At 43.5% G+C, this 21843-nt stretch overlaps 2 protein-coding genes and 3 long non-coding RNA genes across 5 annotated transcripts in view; 2 read left to right on the top strand and 3 right to left on the bottom strand.

Annotated features, from left to right (window-relative positions):
* Positions 1-2674: 2674 nt before the first annotated feature.
* Positions 2675-6104, bottom strand: LOC119318523 (G-type lectin S-receptor-like serine/threonine-protein kinase B120). The gene is made up of 6 exons (XM_037593090.1): positions 4796-6104; positions 3986-4167; positions 3699-3909; positions 3369-3606; positions 3093-3243; positions 2675-3011 (listed from the first exon to the last, which is right to left on the bottom strand). Exons 1-6 carry the CDS (start codon positions 6102-6104, stop codon positions 2709-2711), a joined length of 2394 nt encoding a protein of 797 aa, XP_037448987.1. The 3' UTR covers positions 2675-2708.
* Positions 6105-8983: 2879 nt separating this feature from the next.
* LOC119318528 overlaps positions 8984-21843 on the top strand; it is a 21574-nt gene continuing 8714 nt past the window's right edge. Inside the window, exons 1-4 of the long non-coding RNA XR_005154153.1 lie at positions 8984-9240; positions 15617-15780; positions 16317-16409; positions 16645-16832. This is a non-coding gene — a long non-coding RNA (uncharacterized LOC119318528). The remainder of the gene's footprint in view (positions 9241-15616; positions 15781-16316; positions 16410-16644; positions 16833-21843) is intronic.
* Positions 9776-15228, bottom strand: LOC119318524 (G-type lectin S-receptor-like serine/threonine-protein kinase B120). Its single transcript, XM_037593092.1, has 6 exons — positions 12888-15228; positions 11002-11183; positions 10713-10923; positions 10384-10621; positions 10156-10306; positions 9776-10078 (listed from the first exon to the last, which is right to left on the bottom strand). Exons 1-6 carry the CDS (start codon positions 14194-14196, stop codon positions 9776-9778), a joined length of 2394 nt encoding a protein of 797 aa, XP_037448989.1. The 5' UTR covers positions 14197-15228.
* The window catches only part of LOC119318529, a 7237-nt gene continuing 4506 nt past the window's right edge, over positions 19113-21843 (top strand). The window contains exons 1-2 of the long non-coding RNA XR_005154154.1: positions 19113-20289; positions 20879-20997. This is a non-coding gene — a long non-coding RNA (uncharacterized LOC119318529). The remainder of the gene's footprint in view (positions 20290-20878; positions 20998-21843) is intronic.
* LOC119318527 overlaps positions 21326-21843 on the bottom strand; it is a 3128-nt gene continuing 2610 nt past the window's right edge. Inside the window, exon 6 of the long non-coding RNA XR_005154152.1 lies at positions 21326-21459. This is a non-coding gene — a long non-coding RNA (uncharacterized LOC119318527). The remainder of the gene's footprint in view (positions 21460-21843) is intronic.

Genomic DNA, 21843 nt, shown 5'->3' with positions numbered 1-21843 from the left:
CCTCCAACTCATGCAAGTATTTCATGATGAAAACATGTGTGGCTTGGGGACTTTGAAAAATATTCTCGTGCAAAGCTTGCCTTCTTGCATACCAGATGGCCCAAAGAGTGACCAGAACTTGAGTGAATTCATTGGAAGGGATTGTATCCATGGCCGCAAAGACCCAGCGTTTAGCATCAGGCTCCCTGATGCCGTTAATTGCCTCGACCAAGTCGGGGTTCTGCAGTGCCCACACACACCGAGCAGCATGGCAGTGTAGAAGGGAATGTTGCCAAGAGTCCTCGCTGCCGCATAGTCCGCATGTCGTCACCGTAGACATATTACGGTGATGGAGAAGGTCTGAAGTTGGGATAGACTGCTGGGCTAGTCTCCAGAGGAAGATTTTTATCTTTGAAGGGACATCTATCTTCCACAACTTTGACCAAGCTTTCTGCTCGCCTTCGGTATTGGATGGGTCTGCTCTGCCTTCTAGCCAGGCTTCTCGTCGCAGTTTTGTGGTGACCGACATCCGGTATGCAGAACGCACTGAGAACACTCCGTTTTTCTCGTGTACCCAGGACCAAAAGTCTTGTATATGTCTCGTACAAGCAGGAATAGACAGAATAGCTACTGCATCAGTCTGCACGAAGACGCTTGATATCATGTCACGATTCCATTCTGCGCTGGGAAGGAGCAGTTTCCCAACGAACTGCGGCGGACTGTGTATTCTGCTCACTATAGGACACATGTTATGTTGACGGGGTAACCAGTTGTGCTCCCAGATTCGTGTAGTATTTCCGTCTCTAATTCTCCTTATAAGTCCTTGAGAGAGTGTATCTCGTCCATCCAGTATTGACCTCCATACTTTTTGTTTAGATGAAAGCAGGCAGTACAAAGCTGCGTTTTCTTCCCCCTGTTTGAGAACCGCGTGAATGAATGCCAGGCCCATAACGCGGGCTGGGCTGGGCCGAATCACCAAAGAAAGCCGAAAGGTCCAGGTGCGCGAGGGGAACGAGCTGGTCTGGTCGACAGGAGCAGAACGGCGGGGGCGGAGACGCCGCATCTCCGGCGGGAGGAGGACAAAATGCCGCACCTTCTTCCTCCTCCCCCTTCCTTCTGGGCCACATTTCCGCCAGCACAGGAGCCACGCCACGCCGAGCACAGCAGGCTAAGGCGCGACGCCACGCCGACGGACGGCGTGGCGCGGGAGCGAGCGAGAGCTTCAGAGGTGCGTGCTCTAATTGTGAATGGACACAAGGTGTTTGTGATGTGGATTAGTGGAACCCATATGCCAGCTGCTGACCTGTTTTTCAATTTTCAATCCCTTAGTCTGACACACTGTCTCTCTCATATTTCTGTTAACAAATGTGTTGCACACTGAAGCATGGGGACAGGAGGGATGGCGGAGTGCTTAACCCACGCATAATCTTGGTGTTGTTCAGGGTTCACGTTCTCCTACATAAGTTTCTTATTGCTGGTCAGATGGCACTAGTTTAGTTAAGGGTTATACAGTATTACAGTATACTTTACGCACTTTCAATCAATGCGACAGGATGCCTTTTTTTCTTTCTAGTTAAGCGTTGTGTATATTTTCTAATGTGATTTGAAGTTGCTTTTCTACATGATTTCTGTCGGATTTCACAAACATTGTTTAGCCTGACACAATGAAGTGACCTACCTGATAACTCTGACTATTTTTTACTTCCATGCTTGTGCTTATAAAAAACTCCATAGTAACTAGGAGTAAGAGACACATTGCATGCAAAATTAAGATAATACTATATGTTAGCCCAAATGACAGACTAGTAATTCTAGTCTAAGGGGGACAGAATATCTGGCCCGAGTAGCACACACACCAGTGAAGCACTAGTACACACACGAACAGAGGATACACGAGCAGTGTGAGCTGAAGTGCTCCTGTATTATACTGTACTACTTGAAGCTGGAGTGCTCTGGGGCTAGACTATGAGTTCTCGGGGAGCTGGCTCACGGACGCGCACACTTGAGAGAGAGGAGCACACGGTGAGTACTAGTTTTGTGAAGCTCAAATGGATTGCTTGATCTGTCTTATTTTACAACGATGGGATACATGCCCTTTTATAGGGTGTACTACCGACTTAAGCTGTGCAAAAACTTGCATAACTTGACAGTCAAGCCTATCATTAAATTTTATCCTGACATATTCTATCCTGGCAGCTTATCTCATCCTGTCCAGGCAGCTTATCTTGAATCTTGCAGCCACATGTTCACACCAGCTGCCTACTGCTGCTGTAAATAAGTAATACAGGATTTACTACTACAATATACATTCTACTCAGTCGAAATGACAATTGGCCTAGATTAAGAAACAATCGGCTTGGAGTTAGATAGTAGATAATTGTTAGTTCATATAACAAATCGTATGGTAGACCGGGAGGCCGTGCGTGGTACCCGTTCTTTAAGTATAATGAAATTTGGTTATACACTTATACAGCTATACTACCTGTTTTTTAAGCATACAAAATTTAGCTGGTTAACTTGCCTTCTTTTATGCATCTGAAGTTCTTGATGAGAATGGTCTTTAATACGAACATTTAGATCTCTCCATTTGCTGGAGCTGCCGGACTTGAAATACATTATCTATATTAAAACAAAGCTTCTTGTTCTTCAAGGCAAAACTACCAGTTTCTTATCCAGTATACAGTTGTAAAAAGTACCCACGGCATATACAGAGATTAGACTGCTAAGTACTAGCGTCCCTCTACTACTGTAATGCTCATGTTATTTGCAGAATTTACAGTATTTTCTGCTGCTCCATCATTTCCATTGTTGTTTTCAGAAAAATACACAGACTCTTTTGGAGGTGGAAGTGATATATCTCCATTCTCCAGAAAGGACATGATTGATGACACGAGTGGCCGCACATTTGGGCTGTCCTGAACACACAAAAGTCCAATATGGATGCACCGTATAGTTTCATCAGGTGAACAACTCTCCACAATTGATGAGTCAACAAAATCCTTTATGTTCCCATCCTTCCATAAGCTCCATGCCTGCATTCATCATATCTCATCCCTTCAAAGATGCACATATTTACTATACTTGCAGAAATTCGAACATGTCATTGTACTTACAGAGGCTATAATGCTGGGGAAGTCTGCTTTTAGGTGCACAGAGCTGGTCTTTGAGCCACTCACAATCTCTAGTAGTAAAACTCCAAAGCTGTATACATCAGACTTGACAGAGAACACTCCGTTCAAAGCATATTCAGGTGACATGTAACCGCTGTTTGAAGCATGTCCCAGTTAGGAGCACATAACATAATTTTGGTCAAGCACAAGAATAATGTATAAAGATCACTCTTTTTTTTTTGAGATGTATAAAGATCACTCATGCAGTATATCACTCACTATGTGCCAACAACGCGGTTGGTATTTTCTTGCTGCTGATCGCCACCAAATATCCTTGCTATACCAAAATCAGATATCTTAGGGCTTATTTCGGCATCTAATAATATGTTGCTTGCTTTGAGATCCCTGTGAATTATCTTCAACCTTGAATCTTGATGAAGATAAAGAAGTCCTCTAGCTACACCTTTGATTATCTCGAATCTTGTTGGCCAATTAAGCATTGATTTTCTTGTGGCATCTGCTACCAATAGCATCAATTGAGGGATGGCATCAGTTATTCTGGTTGATTTCATGACTTACTGAAATTGGCAATACGTAAGCAGAACATACCGAAAAGCATGGCATCCAGACTTCTGTTAGGTAAGTATTCATATATTAATAGTTTCTCATCTCCATGGATGCAGAAGCCGAGAAGTCTAACCAAGTTTTTATGCTGCAACTTCGCAATGAGTATTACTTCATTTCTGAACTCCGGTACCCCCTGGCCAGAACCCTTACTAAGCCTTTTCACAGCAATTTCTGTACCATCTTCTAACATTCCCTGGACACATCCATTTTTAGGTCAAACAAGATGGAAATACAGTTATGTTCGTCGATAAGATAAAAATTCACGTTACCTTGTAAACACTGCCAAAACCTCCATGTCCAAGCTTGTTGGAGTTAGAGAAATTGTTTGTTGCAAGTACAATTTCTTTGAAGCTAATAGAAGGATACTTTAAGTTTCCGTCGCAAAGTTCAAATGAAGTGCTCGAAGTTCCTGACATCAGCTTCTTCCAAATATTCTTGTTTCTTTGTTTGCCTATCAGGAACATTGATGCAAACATTATAATAAAGGAACATAGCACATAGAAATATGGAATAGCCTTGGCCTGCACAATCATGCTCAAGGGAAATACACGGAGAAAAGTATGGAACTGTGTTCTACCTCCCAAATAGCAGATCCAAACAAGGCACACCCATATGATTATGAGCAAGGTTGACACGATTGGCAGTGTAATTTTTAAGACAGTGCTCTTCCGCTTTTTATCTGCCAAAATTTAGTCTGTAAGCAATTATGATTTGAAGATTTTATAAATAGTTAGTTTCACAAGCCAAATACTTCTTGCTAACTCCTGCATGCTCATATTTTCATTCCGAATCCAGTTGCTGCTAATCTGCACCCTCCAATTGGATAAACTGTTATGTTTTCATATTAAAAATATTGTAGTGATTCACAGACAGCATATATGCTGCGCCAAACTGTTCCATCATATTGACATTATCAACTCTTTACCCTCTAATATTTGCCCGCCACTACTAATTTAAACCTTACTTGTACTGACATTGTAAATGGTACTAAGGGAGATATTACTGGAGCTCCACTGTTCCCATAAAATAGAGGGTATATCTACCAACGCAAGCAGAGAAACAGAGACAGTAAACTGTACCACTCAATCCATGAACCCGGATATAGAGGTTTTGCCCTTGTCCAATGAGCTTCTCTGTGTCAATCAAATCTCCGTTCCATAATAGGCACCTAGTTTCATCCCCATTGATATCCTTGGTGCTCGTATTGGCGAAAGCATACGCTGTGCAGGAGCAGTTGCTGGTGCATTCTGCTATGCATTCATCTAAGCTTATATTCTTGACATGCAAGGACTCATGGGGAACCTTCATGCTTGGCAAATTTAAGAAGCCATCCTGTTGACCACATCTTAGTGCTTCCATCCGGTGGCATCCCTGCGAAAACCTGTGTGCCGTCCAGTCTTGCTTGTTGTTTGGCTCAAAGCCATCAATACATTTGCATGTCACAATAGGCTGCGTGTTGTCGCAGTAACCAAATGGACCACAGTAACCAAATTTGTTGCATTCCTGTTTAGGTTCTGATCGCAGGTCAGTCCATTTGGACATGTTGCTATTCCAGGTTCGTAACTTCATCTTGCCTGAGTAGTCCATCTTCAGTAGCACTAAGGAGACACTTGGTTCTGGTAGTCCAAAGGAAATGTACACCTCATCATCAATAGTATTCAGTGTGAAGTGAATTGTGGACTTGACACTCTCGACGTACCGCCCTACTAACAAATAGTTATTCCACGCTGGACTTCGCCAGTATGGTGTCGAACCATTCCATGAAAAACGCCGCAGAAACTCATCAGGGTGTGCACCATATGAGAAGTTGCCCGGGGATGGGTCTTGGGTGTTTCTCCAAGAGACGAGCCGTTGTAGTGCATGCGTCTTGTGGGTGATCCTGAGGTTCATACCTGGAAGGAGAGTGTCGGTCGGGTAATCGAAGCTTTGCCATAAGATGATGCCCTGTGATGACCGAAGGATAAAATTCCCATTGTTATCAAGCGTGGCTCCTCCACCAGTTGCCTCTGACGATGAATTTCCTGCGGCGCTGATATTAGTCATCCAGAGAAGCTGGCCGTTGGTGTCTGACAGGGCCAGATTGGATCCGTTTGTGAAGGCCAGTGTTGCAGAAGAAGGATCAGCGATCGGCATAGCACGGTTGGCAACCCACACAACATTGTCTTTGGGTATGTTCTTGTACCATATTCCGACGTAGTAATGTTTTGTGCCGGAGCTGGACGGGGAGAAGAATCCCAGGGCGAAAGTGCCGTCGTCGGAGGTGATGGTGCTTCCAGCAGAAAGCGGCTTGTCGGGAAGAAGGCGGCTGCCGGATGATGCACAGAATGGGAATAACCAAAATGACCAACAAACAAGGCAGATGATTGTGTGTATGGGAGGGGGATCCATTGCTGTAGCGAACTATGGAACTGGGATAATGAAAGCAAAGCAGTGGATGAGTTGCCCTTGGACAATGCAAATCAGAACTCCTGGGAGAGGCAGAGTCAGTCAAGCATATTATTTGTGGCCCTTTTCTTACAGGAAGTTACTGGGAAAGTGGGAACCTTGGAAGTAGTCAAGGATATATATTTACTAGGAAGTTTGAAAATGTTGGGTTGTGGTTGTTATCATCTGGACTATGTCGGACTAGCCTTCTCAGCAAATTAGAATAGACATTTACTTTTTCTTTGAAGCGTGACTGCTTGGTTTTCTTGTTTGAATGTGCTGGTTGCTGGTACTATTTTAGTTGGATTACATATGTTTATGAACAGAGCAAACCCCTTGTTCTGGTTTTGGTATGTAAGCTTAGATGTCTGTTGTGTGTGAAACGAACCTATCTTTTGACCGTAATGCATATGAGATTGCAGTTAAATGTTAACATCAGTGGTGCAGGAAATTCCATGGTCTTCCCATTGGACTTGCATGTTTGACCATGTAAACTATAACTGGATAGGTTGTTAAGATTAAGGACACATTTTTTTTTTCTTTTGGGTTTCAGAAGAACATCATTAGACCCTGACTGGATGTACAAAGGGACCTTGTGCTTGTTTCTTAAAAATGTGAGGTCAAACTCTGTGGGTGGACTCACATATTTACTCTGGTCTTTGCAACTATAGAAGTTTGCGAGCTATGCATTTAAGTGTGCAGTCGTGCCCGAATTTGCGCCCCTAGCTTCGCAAGAAAGAGGGATTTCTTAGCAGTCTTGTGCAACACTCTGGGTGGAGTCACACATTTATCCCAGCTGGTCTCTGCAGGTATGGAAGTTGGCCAGCCACGCGTTCGAGTGTGTAGTCGTGCCCGAGTTTGCGTCCCTAAGCTTTGCAAGAAAAACGAAAATTTTAGCTGCCATGTGCAACTATGTATCTGAAAAGTATTCAGTGTCTTATGCTAGTCATCAGGCTATTGCAGATGTTCACAGTGCACTTCTTCCATCGCAAATGTATTACTCAGAAATGATTTTTCCACTGGATAGGAGGAGGGGAAGGCACGACCATATATACTCGTTGAGATGGCAAGGCTGGAGCAACCCTGTACAAGTTGCACGCCTGGGTATCACTGGAGCAGAGAACATATTTGGCCAAAGAAGCAAGAAGAGGAAGAATGGCTATGTAGTATGTGCACGGGTAACCCTGGCAGGAGCGGTTAATTGCCTACACTCTAGATGGAAAGCGCAACGGGTGAGTACATCTTAGTCGGGGCGATCCGACACCGACCACGATTCTGATTCAGAGTCTGGCCATGATTCCCACTCGGACCACGACTCTGACCATGACGACGATGATGACAACTCAAAGAGCAGGAAGAAGAAGCGCTCAGCTCCAGAGAAGAAGGGAGCCCTTGGAGTTAACCGGTAAGAATAATGCCGAGCTGCCTAAAGTGATCATGTTGGTGTGCGAGCTTCCTTCGTCCTTCAAGCCATTACTTGCTTCAAGATCATGAGAGCAAGCTTCTCTTTATGTGGTATAGGAATATTATTAAATGTAAAACTCTGTATGCATATGCACTTTTTAACTCATGTACTGTATGACTATAGACTACATACAATGAAGTCAACACAGAAATGGACGCGACACTCTGGCATTACCTGCTACGTGCACTACCAACATCAGGGGATCTGGTCTGTATTACCATCCCAGTGTGTTAAAGAAAAATGCCAACCTCCCCACAAAAAATAAACGAAAAACCTAACGCCCATACGTGTGGCATCATGCACATCGCCCACACGCCTCCATCACCACTCATTTTGTCACGTATGAACATATGACATCAGCAGAGATCTTTTTGGTTTTCGGCTTAAAAATGTTTTATCTCCTAATTAAAAAATCAAATTAAAAATCTGTTTTCACCATTAAATCCGCCTCGATGTGATCTTCAAAACTAGACCCAATGTTGATATGTTTCGACGAAAAAAAAATTCTCCAAAGTTGCCATGATGTTTACACTGTAGTTGTCATAGTGCTTAAACTAAAGTTGCCATGTGGCAATTTTAGATTGTAGAGCATGGCAATTTTAGTTTTTTTATTATGGCAATTTCAGTACTTTGACCATGAAAATTATTTTTTGTATGAACCATGGCAATTTTAAGTGCATGTATCATGACAATTTTAGTTTATGGTTCATTACAAGTCTAATTTCTTAATTCCCCGTTTTATAATATGTTAAATTTACTTTTAAATGTAGAAGAAAATAACTGAAACATATCATGGCAACTTCAAGTAAACATCATGGCAATTCATGTGCAATAGAAATGGCAACTTTTAATAAAAAAAATCGTCAAAATATATTGATATGAGATATAGTTTCGAAGATCTCGTCACGAGGGATTTAATGGCGAAAACGGATCTTCAATCAGATTTTTCATTTAAGAGATAAAATATTTTAAAAACTGAAAATCCAAAAAAATTCTCACACGCATGCATGCGGTGACCTGGCGCAGTCTGTGTGTTATAGGGCGTGTGGGCGGGTTTGGCTCCCACCACACGTGTGGGCGTTAGCGTTGTCCAAAATAAAATAAAAATGCGAACTGTCTTACGGTTTTGTTGTTGTTGTTGTAGAAACAGGTATTGTTTTGCAAGGCTGATCTAAGAAAAAAAAAGGTGTAAACATTTGTGCTGTTTCTGAAAACAAAAATGGTTTAACTTTTTTTTGAGAAAAAATGGTTTAAACAGATAGAGAACTGCGTGGAGTGCCAGGCCCATAACCCTGGCTGGGCTGGGCTGGGCTGTGCCGAATCATCACCAAAGAAAGCCGAAAGGTCCAGCTGCGCCCTCATCTCTGGTCGACGGGATTGTCTCAAAAAAAAAAAAAATCTCTGGTCGACGGGAGCAGAGCGGCGGGGGCGGAGACGCCGCATCTCCGGCGGGAGGAGGAGGGGGAGCAAATGATGGTGGCGCAACCTTCTTCCTCCTCCCGGCCTCACATTTGGCAGCCAGTACGGGCTCAGGCGGCAGATATGGACGGGAGCAGGCCAAGACGCGCCGCCACGCCACGCCGACGGCTTAGCGGGCGAGGCCGTCCGTCCGGGTGGAGCGAGAGCTTCTCAAAGGTGCGTGCTCTAAGCCATACGACTCTCTAGTTGTTTCTTGCACCCTATTTGATGCGAATTAATGGAAGAAATCTCGCGTTGAGGTTGTCGTAGATGAATGTTGCCCGTGAGCAGTGAGCTTAGAGTTGTGGGTAGAAGGTGTTTGCGGTAATGCCTGGAAGAAGAAACCAGCCACTGGCATGTTTTTCAGTTTTCCACAAATCACCAGTTGTCTTTTATCCCTTGAAAGGAACCTCTATGGTGCTCTGACTAACAGACATACTGGATGCAAAATGTCAAAATATACAATTCAACTATCCTTTTCTGCAAGTGTACAAAATTTCAATTGGTTGGTTAACTTGCTTTCTTTTATGCATCCAAAATTCTTGCTGAGAAGGGTCTTTAATGAGAACACTGAGACCTCTCCCATTTTCCGTGGGCTCCTGGGGTCGAGATACATTATTTATATTAAAACAAAGCTTCTTGCTCTTCAAGACATATACCAGTTTCTTATCCAGTATACAGTTGTACAAAGTACACACGGCACTGCTAGGCACTAGCGTCCCTCTAGTGCTGTAATGCTCATGTTATTTCTAGAATTCACAGTATTTTCTGCTGCTCCATCAGCACCATGGTTATCTTCTGCAAAATACATAGGCTCTTTTGGAGGTGGAAGTGATATATCTCCATTCTCCAGAAAGGACATGATTGACGACACGAGAGGCCGCGCATTTGGGCTGCCTTGAACACACAAGAGACCGATATGGACGCACCGTATAGTTTCATTAAGTGAACAGCTGTCCACAATTGACGAGTCAACAAAATCCTTTGTGTTCCCATTCTTCCATAAGCTCCATGCCTGCATCCATTCTTATCCCTTTCAAGATGCATATATTTACTGTACTTGCAGAAATTTGAACATGCCATTTTACTTACATAGGCTATAATGCTGGAGAAGTCTGCTTTTAGGTGCACCGAGCTGATCTTTGAGCCACTCACAATCTCCAGTAGTAAAACTCCAAAGCTATATACGTCAGACTTGACAGAAAACACTCCTTTCAAAACATATTCAGGCGGCATGTAACCACTGTTTGAACACAGAACATAATTTTAGTCAAGCACAGGAACAATGCATAAACATGATTGATGCAGTATACCACTTACTATGTGCCAACTACGCGGTTGGTATTTTCTTGCTGCTGATTGCCGCCAAATATCCTTGCCATACCAAAGTCAGATATCTTAGGGCTCATTTCGGCATCTAATAATATGTTGCTTGCTTTGAGATCCCTGTGAATTATCTTCAATCTTGAATCTTGATGAAGATAAAGAAGTCCTCTAGCTACCCCTTTGGTTATCTCGAATCTTATTGGCCAATCAAGCATTGATTTTCTTGTGGCATCTGCTACCAGTAGCATCAATTGAGGGATAATCAGTTATTTTGGTTGATTTCATTACTTACTGAAATTTGGCAAGACGTAAGCAGAACATACCAAAAAGCATGGCGTCCAGACTTTTGTTAGGTAAGTATTCATATATCAATAGTTTCTCATCTCCGTGGATGCAGAAACCGAGAAGTCTAACCAAGTTTTTGTGCTGCAACTTCGCAATGAGTATTACTTCATTTCTGAACTCCAGTTCCCCCTGTCCAGAACCCTTACTAAGCCTTTTCACAGCAAATTCTGTACCATCTTCTAATGTCGCCTGGACACTTGCATACTTTTAAGTCAAACAAGACGGAAATACAGTTATGTTGCTCTATAAGAGAAAATTCCACGTTACCTTGTAAACATTGCCAAAACCTCCATGTCCAAGCATGTTGGAGTTAGAGAAATTGTTTGTTGCAAGTACAATTTCTTTGAAGTTAATAAAAGGATACTTTAAGTTTCCATCACGAAGTTCAGTAGAAGTGCTTGAAGTTACTGACATCAGCTTCTTCCAAATTTTCTTGTTTCTTTGTTTGCCTGTCAGGAACATTGATGCAAACGTTATAGTAGAGGAACATATCACATAGAAATATGGAATAGCATTGGCCTTCGCAAACATGCTTGAGGGAAATACACCGAGAATGTATGGCACTGTGTTTTACCTCCAAAGCTGCAGATCCAAGCAAGGCACACGCATATGATTATGAGCAAACTTGAAACGACTGGCAGTGTAATTTTTAAAACATTGCTCTTCCGGTTTTTATCTGCCAAAACTCAGTCTGTAAGCAATCACGATTACACATTTGCTAAATAGTTAGTTTCACAAACCAAATATTTCTTACAAGTATGAGCTACATGCACATAGTCTCGACTCTCAAGCAATCTATTTCTCACATGAACAATTGCATCACGAGTATGGTAACATTTGGGAAATACAAAACTTCGGCTTGATACTTCAAACTAGGGCAGCCCGGTGCATGTAGCTCCCGCTTGCGCAGGGTCCGGGGAAGGGTCCGACCACTTTGGGTCTATAGTACGCAGCCTTTCCCTACATTTCTGTAAGAGGCTGTTTCCAGGACTTGAACCCGTGACCTCTTGGTCACAAGGCAGCAGCTTTACCACTGCGCCAAGGCTCCCCTTCCTTGATACTTCAAACTAAAATCCGGCAAAACATGTTTTGTTGAACTGGATGGAATGGTTGTCACGCCCAAGTTTTTTATGTAATATAGGCCCTGTTTGGTTCAGTTTTTATCGACAGATTCCGCTGCCGCGCAGCAGAATCTGAACCAAAGGGCGAACCCAACAGAATCCGATTTTAGAAATCCGCTGCCAAAATCTGAACCAAAAGCTGAAGCAGCTCAGGACGTGCTTTCCAAAATTTGATTCCGCTGCGGGCCAAAATCTGAAAAAGCTGTATCAGCTGGTTTGCCAAATGAGCTACATCTTTTTCACATCAGATTTTCCACAGCTGTTTTCCCACAACAGATTTTTCACAGCTGCTTTTAGAAATCCACAGCCGAACCAAACAGGGCCATAATCGGATGGCATAAATGACTTATGCCTGAACTTGAAGGTTTCCTTCTATAGGTATATCTTGTATATTGACATGGATTGTACGAACTTGTAGGAGCAACTACATTTTCTATCAATAGGAAATAGACAGTAACTCAAATTCAAGTTCAATGAAATATGGCTCGAACCAGGGTGCTATGATTGACATTCACTCTTCCGCCCATGTGAGTTAGGCTCACTTCCTATGCATTGACTGAGATCAGATATATATTGAATTATAGACTTTGGACCAACTGTGTTGGTGGCTGGCCAAATCTTTGCGGACACCTCAGGTGTCTGAAACATGTATTAGAGTCTGTTCCTTGATAATTATTCAGATAGAAATGCTTTACATGATCTGGGATATTGCCAACCCCTGCATGCTCGTATTTTCATTCTGCATCCAGTGGCTCCTAATCAGCACCCTCTAATTGGATAAGCTATTATCTTTTCATATAAAAAAAGATTGTAGTGATTTACAGACTGCATATATGTTCCACCAAACAGTTCCATCATAATGGCATTATCAAGTTCACCCTCTAATATTTCTCCGTCACTACTGAGTTAAACCTTTCTTGTACTCACATTGAACATAGAACTAAGGAGGTTATTGTTGGAGCTCCACTGGGCACACAAATAGAGGAGTATATCTAATAAAGCAAGCAGAGAAACAGAAACAGTAAAATTTACCACTCAATCCACTAACTCGGATATAGAGGTTTTCCCCTTGTCCAATGAACTTCTCCGTGTCAATCAAATCTCCTATCCATAATAGGCACCTAGTATCATCCTCATCGATAGCATTAGTTCTCATAGTGGTGTAAGTATATGCCGTACACGAGCAGTTGCTTGTGCATTCTGCTATGCATTCATCTAAGCTTTTATTCTTGACATACAAGAACTGGTCGGGAATCTTCATGGTTGACATATTTAAGAAGCCATCCCCTTGACCACATCTTAGTGCTTCCATCCGGTGGCATCCCTGTGAAAACCTGCGGGTCGTCCAGTCTTGTTTGTTGTTTGGCTCAAAGCCATCAAGACACTTGCATGTCACAATAGGCTGTGTGTTGTCACAGTAACCAAATGGACCACAGTAACCAAATTTGTTGCATTCCTGGTTAGGTCCTGAATACTGGTCAGTCCATTTGGAGCTGTTGCTATTCCAGATTTGTGTCTTTATCTTGCCTGAGTAGTCAATCTTCATTAGCACTAGTGAGACACTAGGTACTGGTAGTCCAAAGGAAGCGTAGATCTCATCACCAATAGTTTGCAGTGTATAGTAAATTGTGGACTTGATACTCTCAACATACTTCCCTACTACCAAATTGTTATTCCATACCAGACTTCGCCGGTATGGTGCTGAGCCATTCCATGTAATACGCTGCCGAAACTCATCAGGGTCTGCACCATATGAGAAGTTGCCCGGGGATGGGTCTTGGGGGTTTCTCCAAGAGATGAGCTGTTGTAGTGCATGCGTCTTGTGGGTGATCCTGAGGTTCATACCTGGAAGGAGAGTGTCGGTCGGGTAATCGAAGCTTTGCCATAAGATGGTGCCATGTGATGACCGAAGAATAAAATTCCCATTGTTATCAAGCGTGGCTTCTCCACCAGTTGCCTCTGACGATGAATTCCTTGCAGCGCTGATGTTTGTCGTCCAGAGAAGCTGGCCACTGGTGTCTGACAAGGCGAGATCGGATCCGCTTGTGAAGGCGAGTGTTGCAGAAGAAGGATCAGTTATCGGCATAGCACGGTTGGCAACCCACACAATGTTGTCTTCGGGTATGTTCCTGTACCATATGCCGACGTAGTAATATTTTGTGCTGGAGCTGGACAGGGAGAAAAATCCCAGGGCAAAAGTGCCATCGTCGGAGGTGATGGTGCTACCAGCGGAAAGCGGCTTGTTGGGAAGAAGGCGGCTACTGGATGATACATAAAATGGCAATAAACCAAATGACCAACAAACAAGGCAGATGATTGTGTGTATGGGAAGGGGATCCATTGCTGTAGCGAACTATGGAACTGAGATAATGGAAGCAAAGCAATGGATGAGTTATCTTTGGACAATGCAAATCAGAACTCCTGGGAGAGGCAGAGCCAGTGAAGCATTTATTTGCGGTGCTTTTCCCACAGGGAACTAATGGGGAAGTGGGAACCTTGGAAGGAGTCAAGAAGAGATATTTAGGAAGTTTGAAAATGTTGGGTTGTGGTTGTTATCATCTGGACTATGTCGGACTAGCCTTTCTCAGCAAATTATAATAGACATTTACTTTTTCTTTTAGGTGTGACTGCTGGGTTTTCTTGTTTGAATGTGCTGGCTGCTGGTACTATTTTAGTTGGATTACATATGTTTATGATTAGAACAAACCCCTTGTTCTGGTTTTGGTATGTATGCTTAGATGGTTTTTTTGAAACGAACCTATCTTTTGACCGTACACATATGAGATTACACTTAAATGTTAACATCAGTGGTGCAGGAAATTCCATGGTCTTCCCATTGGACTTGCATGTTTGACCATGTAAACTCTAACTGGACAGGTTAAAAACAGGGACAGATCAGCTCATTAAGCAGGACACAATTTCTTTTCTTTTGGGTTAACATCATTAGACCCTGACTGGATGTACAAAGGGACCTTGTGTTTGTTTCTTAAAAATGTGAGGTCAAACTCTGTGGGTGGACTCACATATTCGTTCTGGTCTTTGCAATTATAGAAGCTTGCCAGTTATGCATTTAAATGTGCAGTCATGCCCTCGTTTGCGCCCCTAGCTTTGCAAGAACAACTGTCTGAAAAGAGCATATCACCTGAAAAGGATGTTTAGCTCGCTATGCGTTTATGTTATTGCCGATTTGCTCACAGTGCATTTCTTCTATCATAAATTTATAACAGAAATGTTTTTTGCACTGGAGGAGGTGAAAGCACAATCATATACTTGCTAAGATGGCAAGGCTGTAGCAACTCTGTATAAATTGCACACATGGGTACTCCCTCCGTCCGAAAATACTTGTCATCAAAATGGATAAAAGGGGATGTATCTAGATGAAAGCACAATCATATTTAGTTCTAAATACATCTCTTTTTATCCATTTTGATGACAAGTATTTTCGGACGGAGGGAGTAACACTGTAGCAACTCAAAGGTAGTTACAGCAGATATTCTTATGCTCAACTGACTGGGACATCGATCTGCAAGTTATCATCTGACCTTGTTTTGCTGACGCATATGGCACTAGAACTACCACTTGCTTTCTTCAGCGAATGTCCAGGGTACTGATAAGCTCATTTTGAGAAGTGTAAAACTAATAACTATGTTCATCTAGCACTGCAGCCATGGCATAGCTGACTCTCTAGCTTCCGAGATTGTTCCTGGCAACGGGCATGGGTTTACTGCAGACTGACAAGTGGTTATCTACCCTTTGTGTAGGATATTCCAAATGAGTACCAAATGACACGAGTCTACGGTGGATCTCTCGACCTATGGTGCTTAGGTCTCTCGATTGGGTACAGATACAAGCTAGGGTTTCAGCAAGAAAAGGGGATCGGGAGAAGGAGCCGGGAGGTGGGAGAGAAGATACACACCCAAAGACGGTCCGTTCTGTCCGGTGATCTATCGATACCCACCACATAGCACTCGCAGCTGTTAAGTACCACTCACTGCCTCCACTCCCGGCTGATGACGCGCACATTGGGCTTGGCACCCCTCCTGGGCCGTTCCGGTTAGGCTTTGGCAGTCACGGTAATTGCTCCGTGACGTTGCAGCTAGCTTCGTCACTATGTGGGGCCTGCGTTCGGGTTGGGGTTAGTTGAAATGTTTCACAGAGTTTGGTGGACGCAGGTACGGAACTACGGATAGGCGGTGGCTCTGCTCTACTAGCGCTCCATGGCTTGTAATGAGCTGATTTGACATGAATTGATGCTTAGTTCCGATAGTTGCTTAGCTGCCTTGTTCTATTTCGTTGGTTTTGGGGACGATTTGATGCCAGTTTGTTCGGGGACATGCATTTCATCGTGGCGTGCATCTGTAATAATGAAATATTATCAAGGTTCTATTTTCGGATCGCATTTGTTCATAAATTTTCATGTGGCTTATTTAATCGCTCATGGACATTCTGTTATATGTACAGGCCATGTGCGCTTGTGGAACTTCACATGCTTGTCCATATAAGTTAGTGCATTGATTCGTGCAGTGTTTGAGTCCACGACCATGTCAATTGCCGGTACTGGATCTGCCTCGTTTCATCTGCCCAACTCTGAATGCTTTTATGTAAAAAATGAATGCTCAACCTCACATGCTTATATGCTTGCTTTGGTTAATTTCGATTGGATGCTAGACTTCGCGTTGTGTCTGGGTTGATGTTTAGTTAGACTGCCGGTGAACATTTTTCTGCTGGACTCTTTATGAACATAAGTCCCCTCAGCTGACATTTGTCACATGGTATTGTTTGTATACAGATAGAGCACTGCATCGTGGGTGTCTGTCTACATGGATCTGTCCTTTGACCATCCAGTTGCGCTGTTTATCATAGCCCTATAACTCTGCTGGTACCCTGCTGCGTGATGAACCAGAAATCGCTCCTATCATGAACCGAATTGAGCAGTACAATGGCCGTTTTGCTGGAGTTCCTCACAGTATGATTCAGGTAAACCTGCCATGTCTTCTGGATAAAACTCTTCTACATATACCGAGTGCCGTTGCTGTCTTGATTACATCAGTGGAAAAGGCCTAAGTGCCCGTACTTAGCCTTTTTCTCTTGGCTTCTTTTGTCATGTTTAGATTGGTGGCGTATTTTCAGATGAAATGTTACTTTACCTCTGAAACTAGAACTAAACAGAGAACTCCTATTAATTTATCTAGTTCAGTCTATAGAAGCAGTTATATTAGCTCCACATGCCTGTTCAGTCCAGTGTCTTAAAAGTTGCAACAGCAACCCTTCGAATCTGCTTAGAAATCAATCCATTGAATGAGAGTGAATGTCTACCAGAGTGTACAATTGGAACCCAGTTGATGATATACTGTAGTCACACCTAACTAATTGAGCCATATAAATTATCAGAGGCCGTTCTTGGTGAGTTGGCTTCTGCAACATTAGTTGAGCTGAGAGATTATGTTACAATGTTACTAATATGTTTATATATTAAATAGTCTTCACTGTAACAGCAAAGCTTCTGTCCAGCTAGAAAGTTTGCACCCATCCATGTTAGTACGTATCATTAACTTGATAGAAGCACAAGTATGCATAACCCTCATCATACTGCAAAATTCATGCTCTTTAACTTTAACTAGTTGTTATACACCACAAAATGGCAATGTCAAACACATAACTAGTTTTCTATCTGGAACTGAGCGTGCTCAGCAACATCTTATATTATGGGACGGAGGGAGTACATGACTTACTCTACATTTTTACAATAACTAGATGACCCGTTGCGCCAAATGGCGCAAAGGCCGGCAACAAGCCAAGTATTGCAAGAGTGGTGATAGGAAAACTCAGTCATAGATCGAAATAATGAGTACTTACTGCTGGTTACTGTCTCTGTTCATGATTACTGTTTCTCCTGGAATAGTCTATGCTAAATGATAGTGCTATATCGCTTGGTTGGAAGGTGGACGCTGCCAGTTAGGGCATGCCTCTTCCTTGCTTAGCATATTTGTTGTTGCTGGTGAGTACTCGATGTTTGGAACACAGAAAGTAGTAAAAACAGATAATTATTGATAAGGGTGGCATTATGCATATTAATAGTTTCATGAGGAACAACAGCAAAGGTTATATAAGTAAAGTATAGGTGGTAGCTGTTCAAAAGCAGCAGAGATAGCATGGCCGAAAAACAGAGGAAGGTTTCATCCTATTACAGAGCTTGATTAGTAGTCCTTAGAATGCTAGATGATATTTAGATACGACCTTAGTTGCTGTCGATGGTTCATCTAAAGGCAATGCACGATGAGAACCAGGCGCTGCTTTGTGGTGACCTTGAAACGAAAGGCACCTTGAAAAGAACCATGAGATGCGGCCAACAAACTTCCCTACTGCAAACATCAGTTCATGCTCAGACTCTACATTACACATGAACTTTCACTATACTGCATGTAGAACTAATTCTTTGAAACATGTCATAGGACTTCATATCAACTCACAACCCAATAAAAGCCTAAATTTCAAACAACATCTCCATAAAAAGCAATAGGAAAATGTATAAAACCCCACGTAAAAGATTCTTAAAAACAGTATGAAGACAGTGGTATTACATTCAAGGAAAGCAAGACAAAATATTGATCTTGGAAGCACATTACATCAGCCTTGATATGATCTGCTGCGCCTCGGTGGCGTCGTCGATGTCTTTGGGGCAGTGCCGGCCTCGGCATCCAAGAGCGTCACATCGGCGGTGTCATGGACGGCCTCCATGCCATCCAGGGGCGATGTGGGCTGGCCAGCATGCGTGGGGGCAAAGGTCACGACCAGGATGCGGATCCATGGCGGCGGCGCCGCGGAACCCCCCTGCACACCTCTCCATTGACGCCGTATCCATGGTGTCACCGCCGCGGAACTCCTCTGCACACCTCCCCCTTGACGTTGTACGCCACGCCACAGCGCCTCCACGTCATCGAACACACCCGCCACGTAGCACCATGTGCATCCTCATCCACGGGGATGACAGCCCCGATCCAGCGGATCGACCCGTCACAAACCTCTAGGTCGCGCCGCCGACGCAGATCAACGTCGGCCGGTGACCCTCTCTCATCCACCGTCGCACCTCCTTTTCCTTCCTGCAGATCGAATCGAGTGCCGCCGCCACCATCAAAGATGAATCTGGGAGGAAGCGAGGAGAGGAGGAGAGGTGGGGGCAGGGAGGGGATGCGCTGGAAGCCATGGGCTGAGGGAATGTAGCGGCCAATATGTCTACATACAGCCATGAACGTGGAGAACAACCAATGGTTTACTGGCTGCCAGCAGCCAAAAACCTCGCTAAAGGAAAAGAATCGTTCGGTCCAACAAGCTCAGCGCACACGGTTGCTCTGGAATGGCGGGTAGTGTAGGCAGGTTTATATGTTCGATTTCAAATGGGTGGCAACATACGAATATACGTAGAAATATTTTAGAGTGTAGATTCACTCATTTTGCTTTGTATGTAGTCACTTGTTAAAATGTCTAGAAAGACAAATATTTGAAAATGGAGGAAGTAGTTTATACAAGAAAAATGTATATCTAGTTGGAGCACTAAAAAAAGTTGGTATTCCGTACATGCATAGGTAGTCTACGGTCGTCTGATCACTCACAAAGTTTGATGCTTGCTTGTTGACACATTAGCCCGTGAAAGTGTGAAAACGTTCGCGACTTTACAAGTTACAACAAACCACACGGACAACCGTTTTCTATGCAGCTCCCCTCACCCACTCGCCCAACCCCTACCCGTCTCTTATCCATTCCAGTGACTGAGAGTCAGAGGAGATGTGGCAGCGACACCGATCTGCTCGCGGCGGCCATGGCGGGTCTTGCGGCATGGGACAGCTGCTTCCGGCGTCCGACGGCAGCACGCATCCCCCAAAGCCCGACATGCTCAAGCTACGCGCAGCTCGTCCACCTTCCACTCAAAGCGACAACGGCGGCCGCGGAGGACCAGTGGCAGCCATGGCTGGTCTCGATTCGACGTGCCGCGGCAGGGCTAGGCGCGTGTAGGCTGCTCGGCATCAGCGGCCGACAGCGCGCACCTGTGCAAGGAGGTCCTCGTCGAAGAATATCAGAGCCGCCTTGTTCTTGAACTCACAGAGGAGCATGTGGTCGCCCTCTGGGTCCTTGTACTGGCGAGGTGACGAATCGGTGACCACGCTCCGGGGCGAGCGAGGCCGGGGTGTACGACGAGCCAAGTCGCTATCCTGGGCTCTGTAATTGGAAATTTCGGGCCGAGCGAGCACATCCGGTTGGTTAGCTGGCGCCTTGGCGGGAGCTGCTGTTGCTCCTCGCTGGGAACAACCACCATATCCTCAGGCGGCGGTAGCGACTCGTTCGTGTGCGCGCTGGGCCGGAGCGTCACGGGCGCCATCACGGCGACCACACCAAGCGCAAGGGCCTTGGGAACAGCCAGATGCCCCTACACTACAAGGTTTGCCTCCCCGTCCCATCTTATGTTGCTTCCTTTTATTTTCATCTGCCATCCAGTGTCCCGCAGATTGCAATTTTTTTTAGCAATCCTTTTATTGTGTATGTGCTCCAGTGTTTACTCATCCCCAATCGCGAATCCTAGTAAACTTTGTTTGTTTCCATTTATACATGCCCGATGTGGGGCTTGACCGATGCATGGCAAATTTTTATAGGACAAATTGGTTAAAGGTTGCCATGTGTATCCCTGATTTCTTATACAAGTTCGCCATATTATCTAACACATGGCAAATTTCAAAAAATGTTAGTAGTTGGCCATCTCAAAATTAGAGAAATGTTCTAAATAATGTGGCAATTTTGCTTTTCTATCAGGTAGTCTGATAGTTTATCATCTGTTGCTATGAGTGACAGAGTTTTCTGTTTAATTAAATAGCTAACATTTTTTCTGATAGACTGCAATATTATCTCTGATGAGAAGCAAATTGTTTCTTGTTATCCAAAAAAGATTTCCACCATGGCTATACAGTAATACAATGAATTTATTCGTTGCTACAAAGAGAAATGTCCAACACTGTCAATTTTTGCATGTCCAGCTTTCTCAGAAGATGGCATTGGGTAGTGTTCTTTCACGGCACTACTATCTATTTCATGAGGAACCACTTGGCAGATCTGTAGGATCGCAATGTTCAGCCTGGCTTCGATCTTTGATCTGGTATGTAACACCTTGTTCGTTGGTGAAAAAGTGCAAATTTATCCGAATTGTGCTGCTAAAACAAAGTTCTTGATATGAGCTACCTATAATCATCTAGCGCGGCTTATATAATTTTTTGACAGTAAGACTCATGGCACAGAATAGATCTAATACCTCTGTTTGGACAAGAAGCAATAGAGAATTAATTTGCTAGATTTGAAAAGCACAACCCGGTATTTTAGTGTTTGGTGAATTGATAGCATCATCACAAACACCATACAGATAGAGGTTTTTTGTCTAATTAGTCAATTAACAACATACATGAACAGATACACTGGGTGAAGTATGTGTGCATCACCCCTCTATCTAATACTCATCGCAAGCACCAAAATAAATTATCTTAGTTTTGTACAGAAATCCCAACTGATGAAGCGAGGATAAATTCCAAAAGCCAGTGTTGGCAGGAACTCCTAAACCACTAACCTGAAAAAAGCATATTCATATAGAGATGAGAGCCGAAAAACCTTTGGTCAAAATCAGTAGCAAAACTGTACAAGTACCTCTTTTCCAACGTAATAACACAACCATCACCTTTTGGAATTGATAAATAACGCATGCAAGATTTCACATTTGGAAAGGACCATTGGCCTAACAATGGTTGATTTTGTGCATCTTAGTCTTCCTATAATAGCTAAAAAAGGGTCAAATGTTGATCTATCGCTGCGAAAGGAACGTGGTTCTTCTATGATACTCAAAAACTCAAGACCTCAGTTGTGGCTATCCACAAATAATAAGTTCTGGGCCATAAATAAATAGAATGTAGTGTTTACCATGTGAAATGGCAAGTGGAAGTTCTTTATATTGAAA

Source organism: Triticum dicoccoides, chromosome 6A (genome assembly GCF_002162155.2).
Source record: "Triticum dicoccoides isolate Atlit2015 ecotype Zavitan chromosome 6A, WEW_v2.0, whole genome shotgun sequence".
Classification (NCBI taxonomy): Eukaryota; Viridiplantae; Streptophyta; class Magnoliopsida; order Poales; family Poaceae; genus Triticum; species Triticum dicoccoides.
Note: the sequence above shows the minus strand (reverse complement) of the source record. Positions and strands in the feature narration are given on the sequence as shown.

What these genes read in the sequence shown, in the direction of transcription:
- LOC119318523 (XM_037593090.1), bottom strand. Translation starts at nt 6,104, where the DNA reads ATGGATCCCCCTCCCATACACACAATCATCTGCCTTGTTTGTTGGTCA. An exon ending in TCTGGATGCCATGCTTTTCG is followed by an intron (nt 3,607 to 3,698) that starts GTATGTTCTGCT and finishes TATTGGTAGCAG; the next exon opens with ATGCCACAAGAAAATCAATG. An exon ending in AACCGCGTTGTTGGCACATA is followed by an intron (nt 3,244 to 3,368) that starts GTGAGTGATATA and finishes TGCTTCAAACAG; the next exon opens with CGGTTACATGTCACCTGAAT.
- LOC119318524 (XM_037593092.1), bottom strand. Translation starts at nt 14,196, where the DNA reads ATGGATCCCCTTCCCATACACACAATCATCTGCCTTGTTTGTTGGTCA. An exon ending in GTTTTGGCAATGTTTACAAG is followed by an intron (nt 10,924 to 11,001) that starts GTAACGTGGAAT and finishes GCAAGTGTCCAG; the next exon opens with GCGACATTAGAAGATGGTAC. An exon ending in AACCGCGTAGTTGGCACATA is followed by an intron (nt 10,307 to 10,383) that starts GTAAGTGGTATA and finishes GTGTTCAAACAG; the next exon opens with TGGTTACATGCCGCCTGAAT.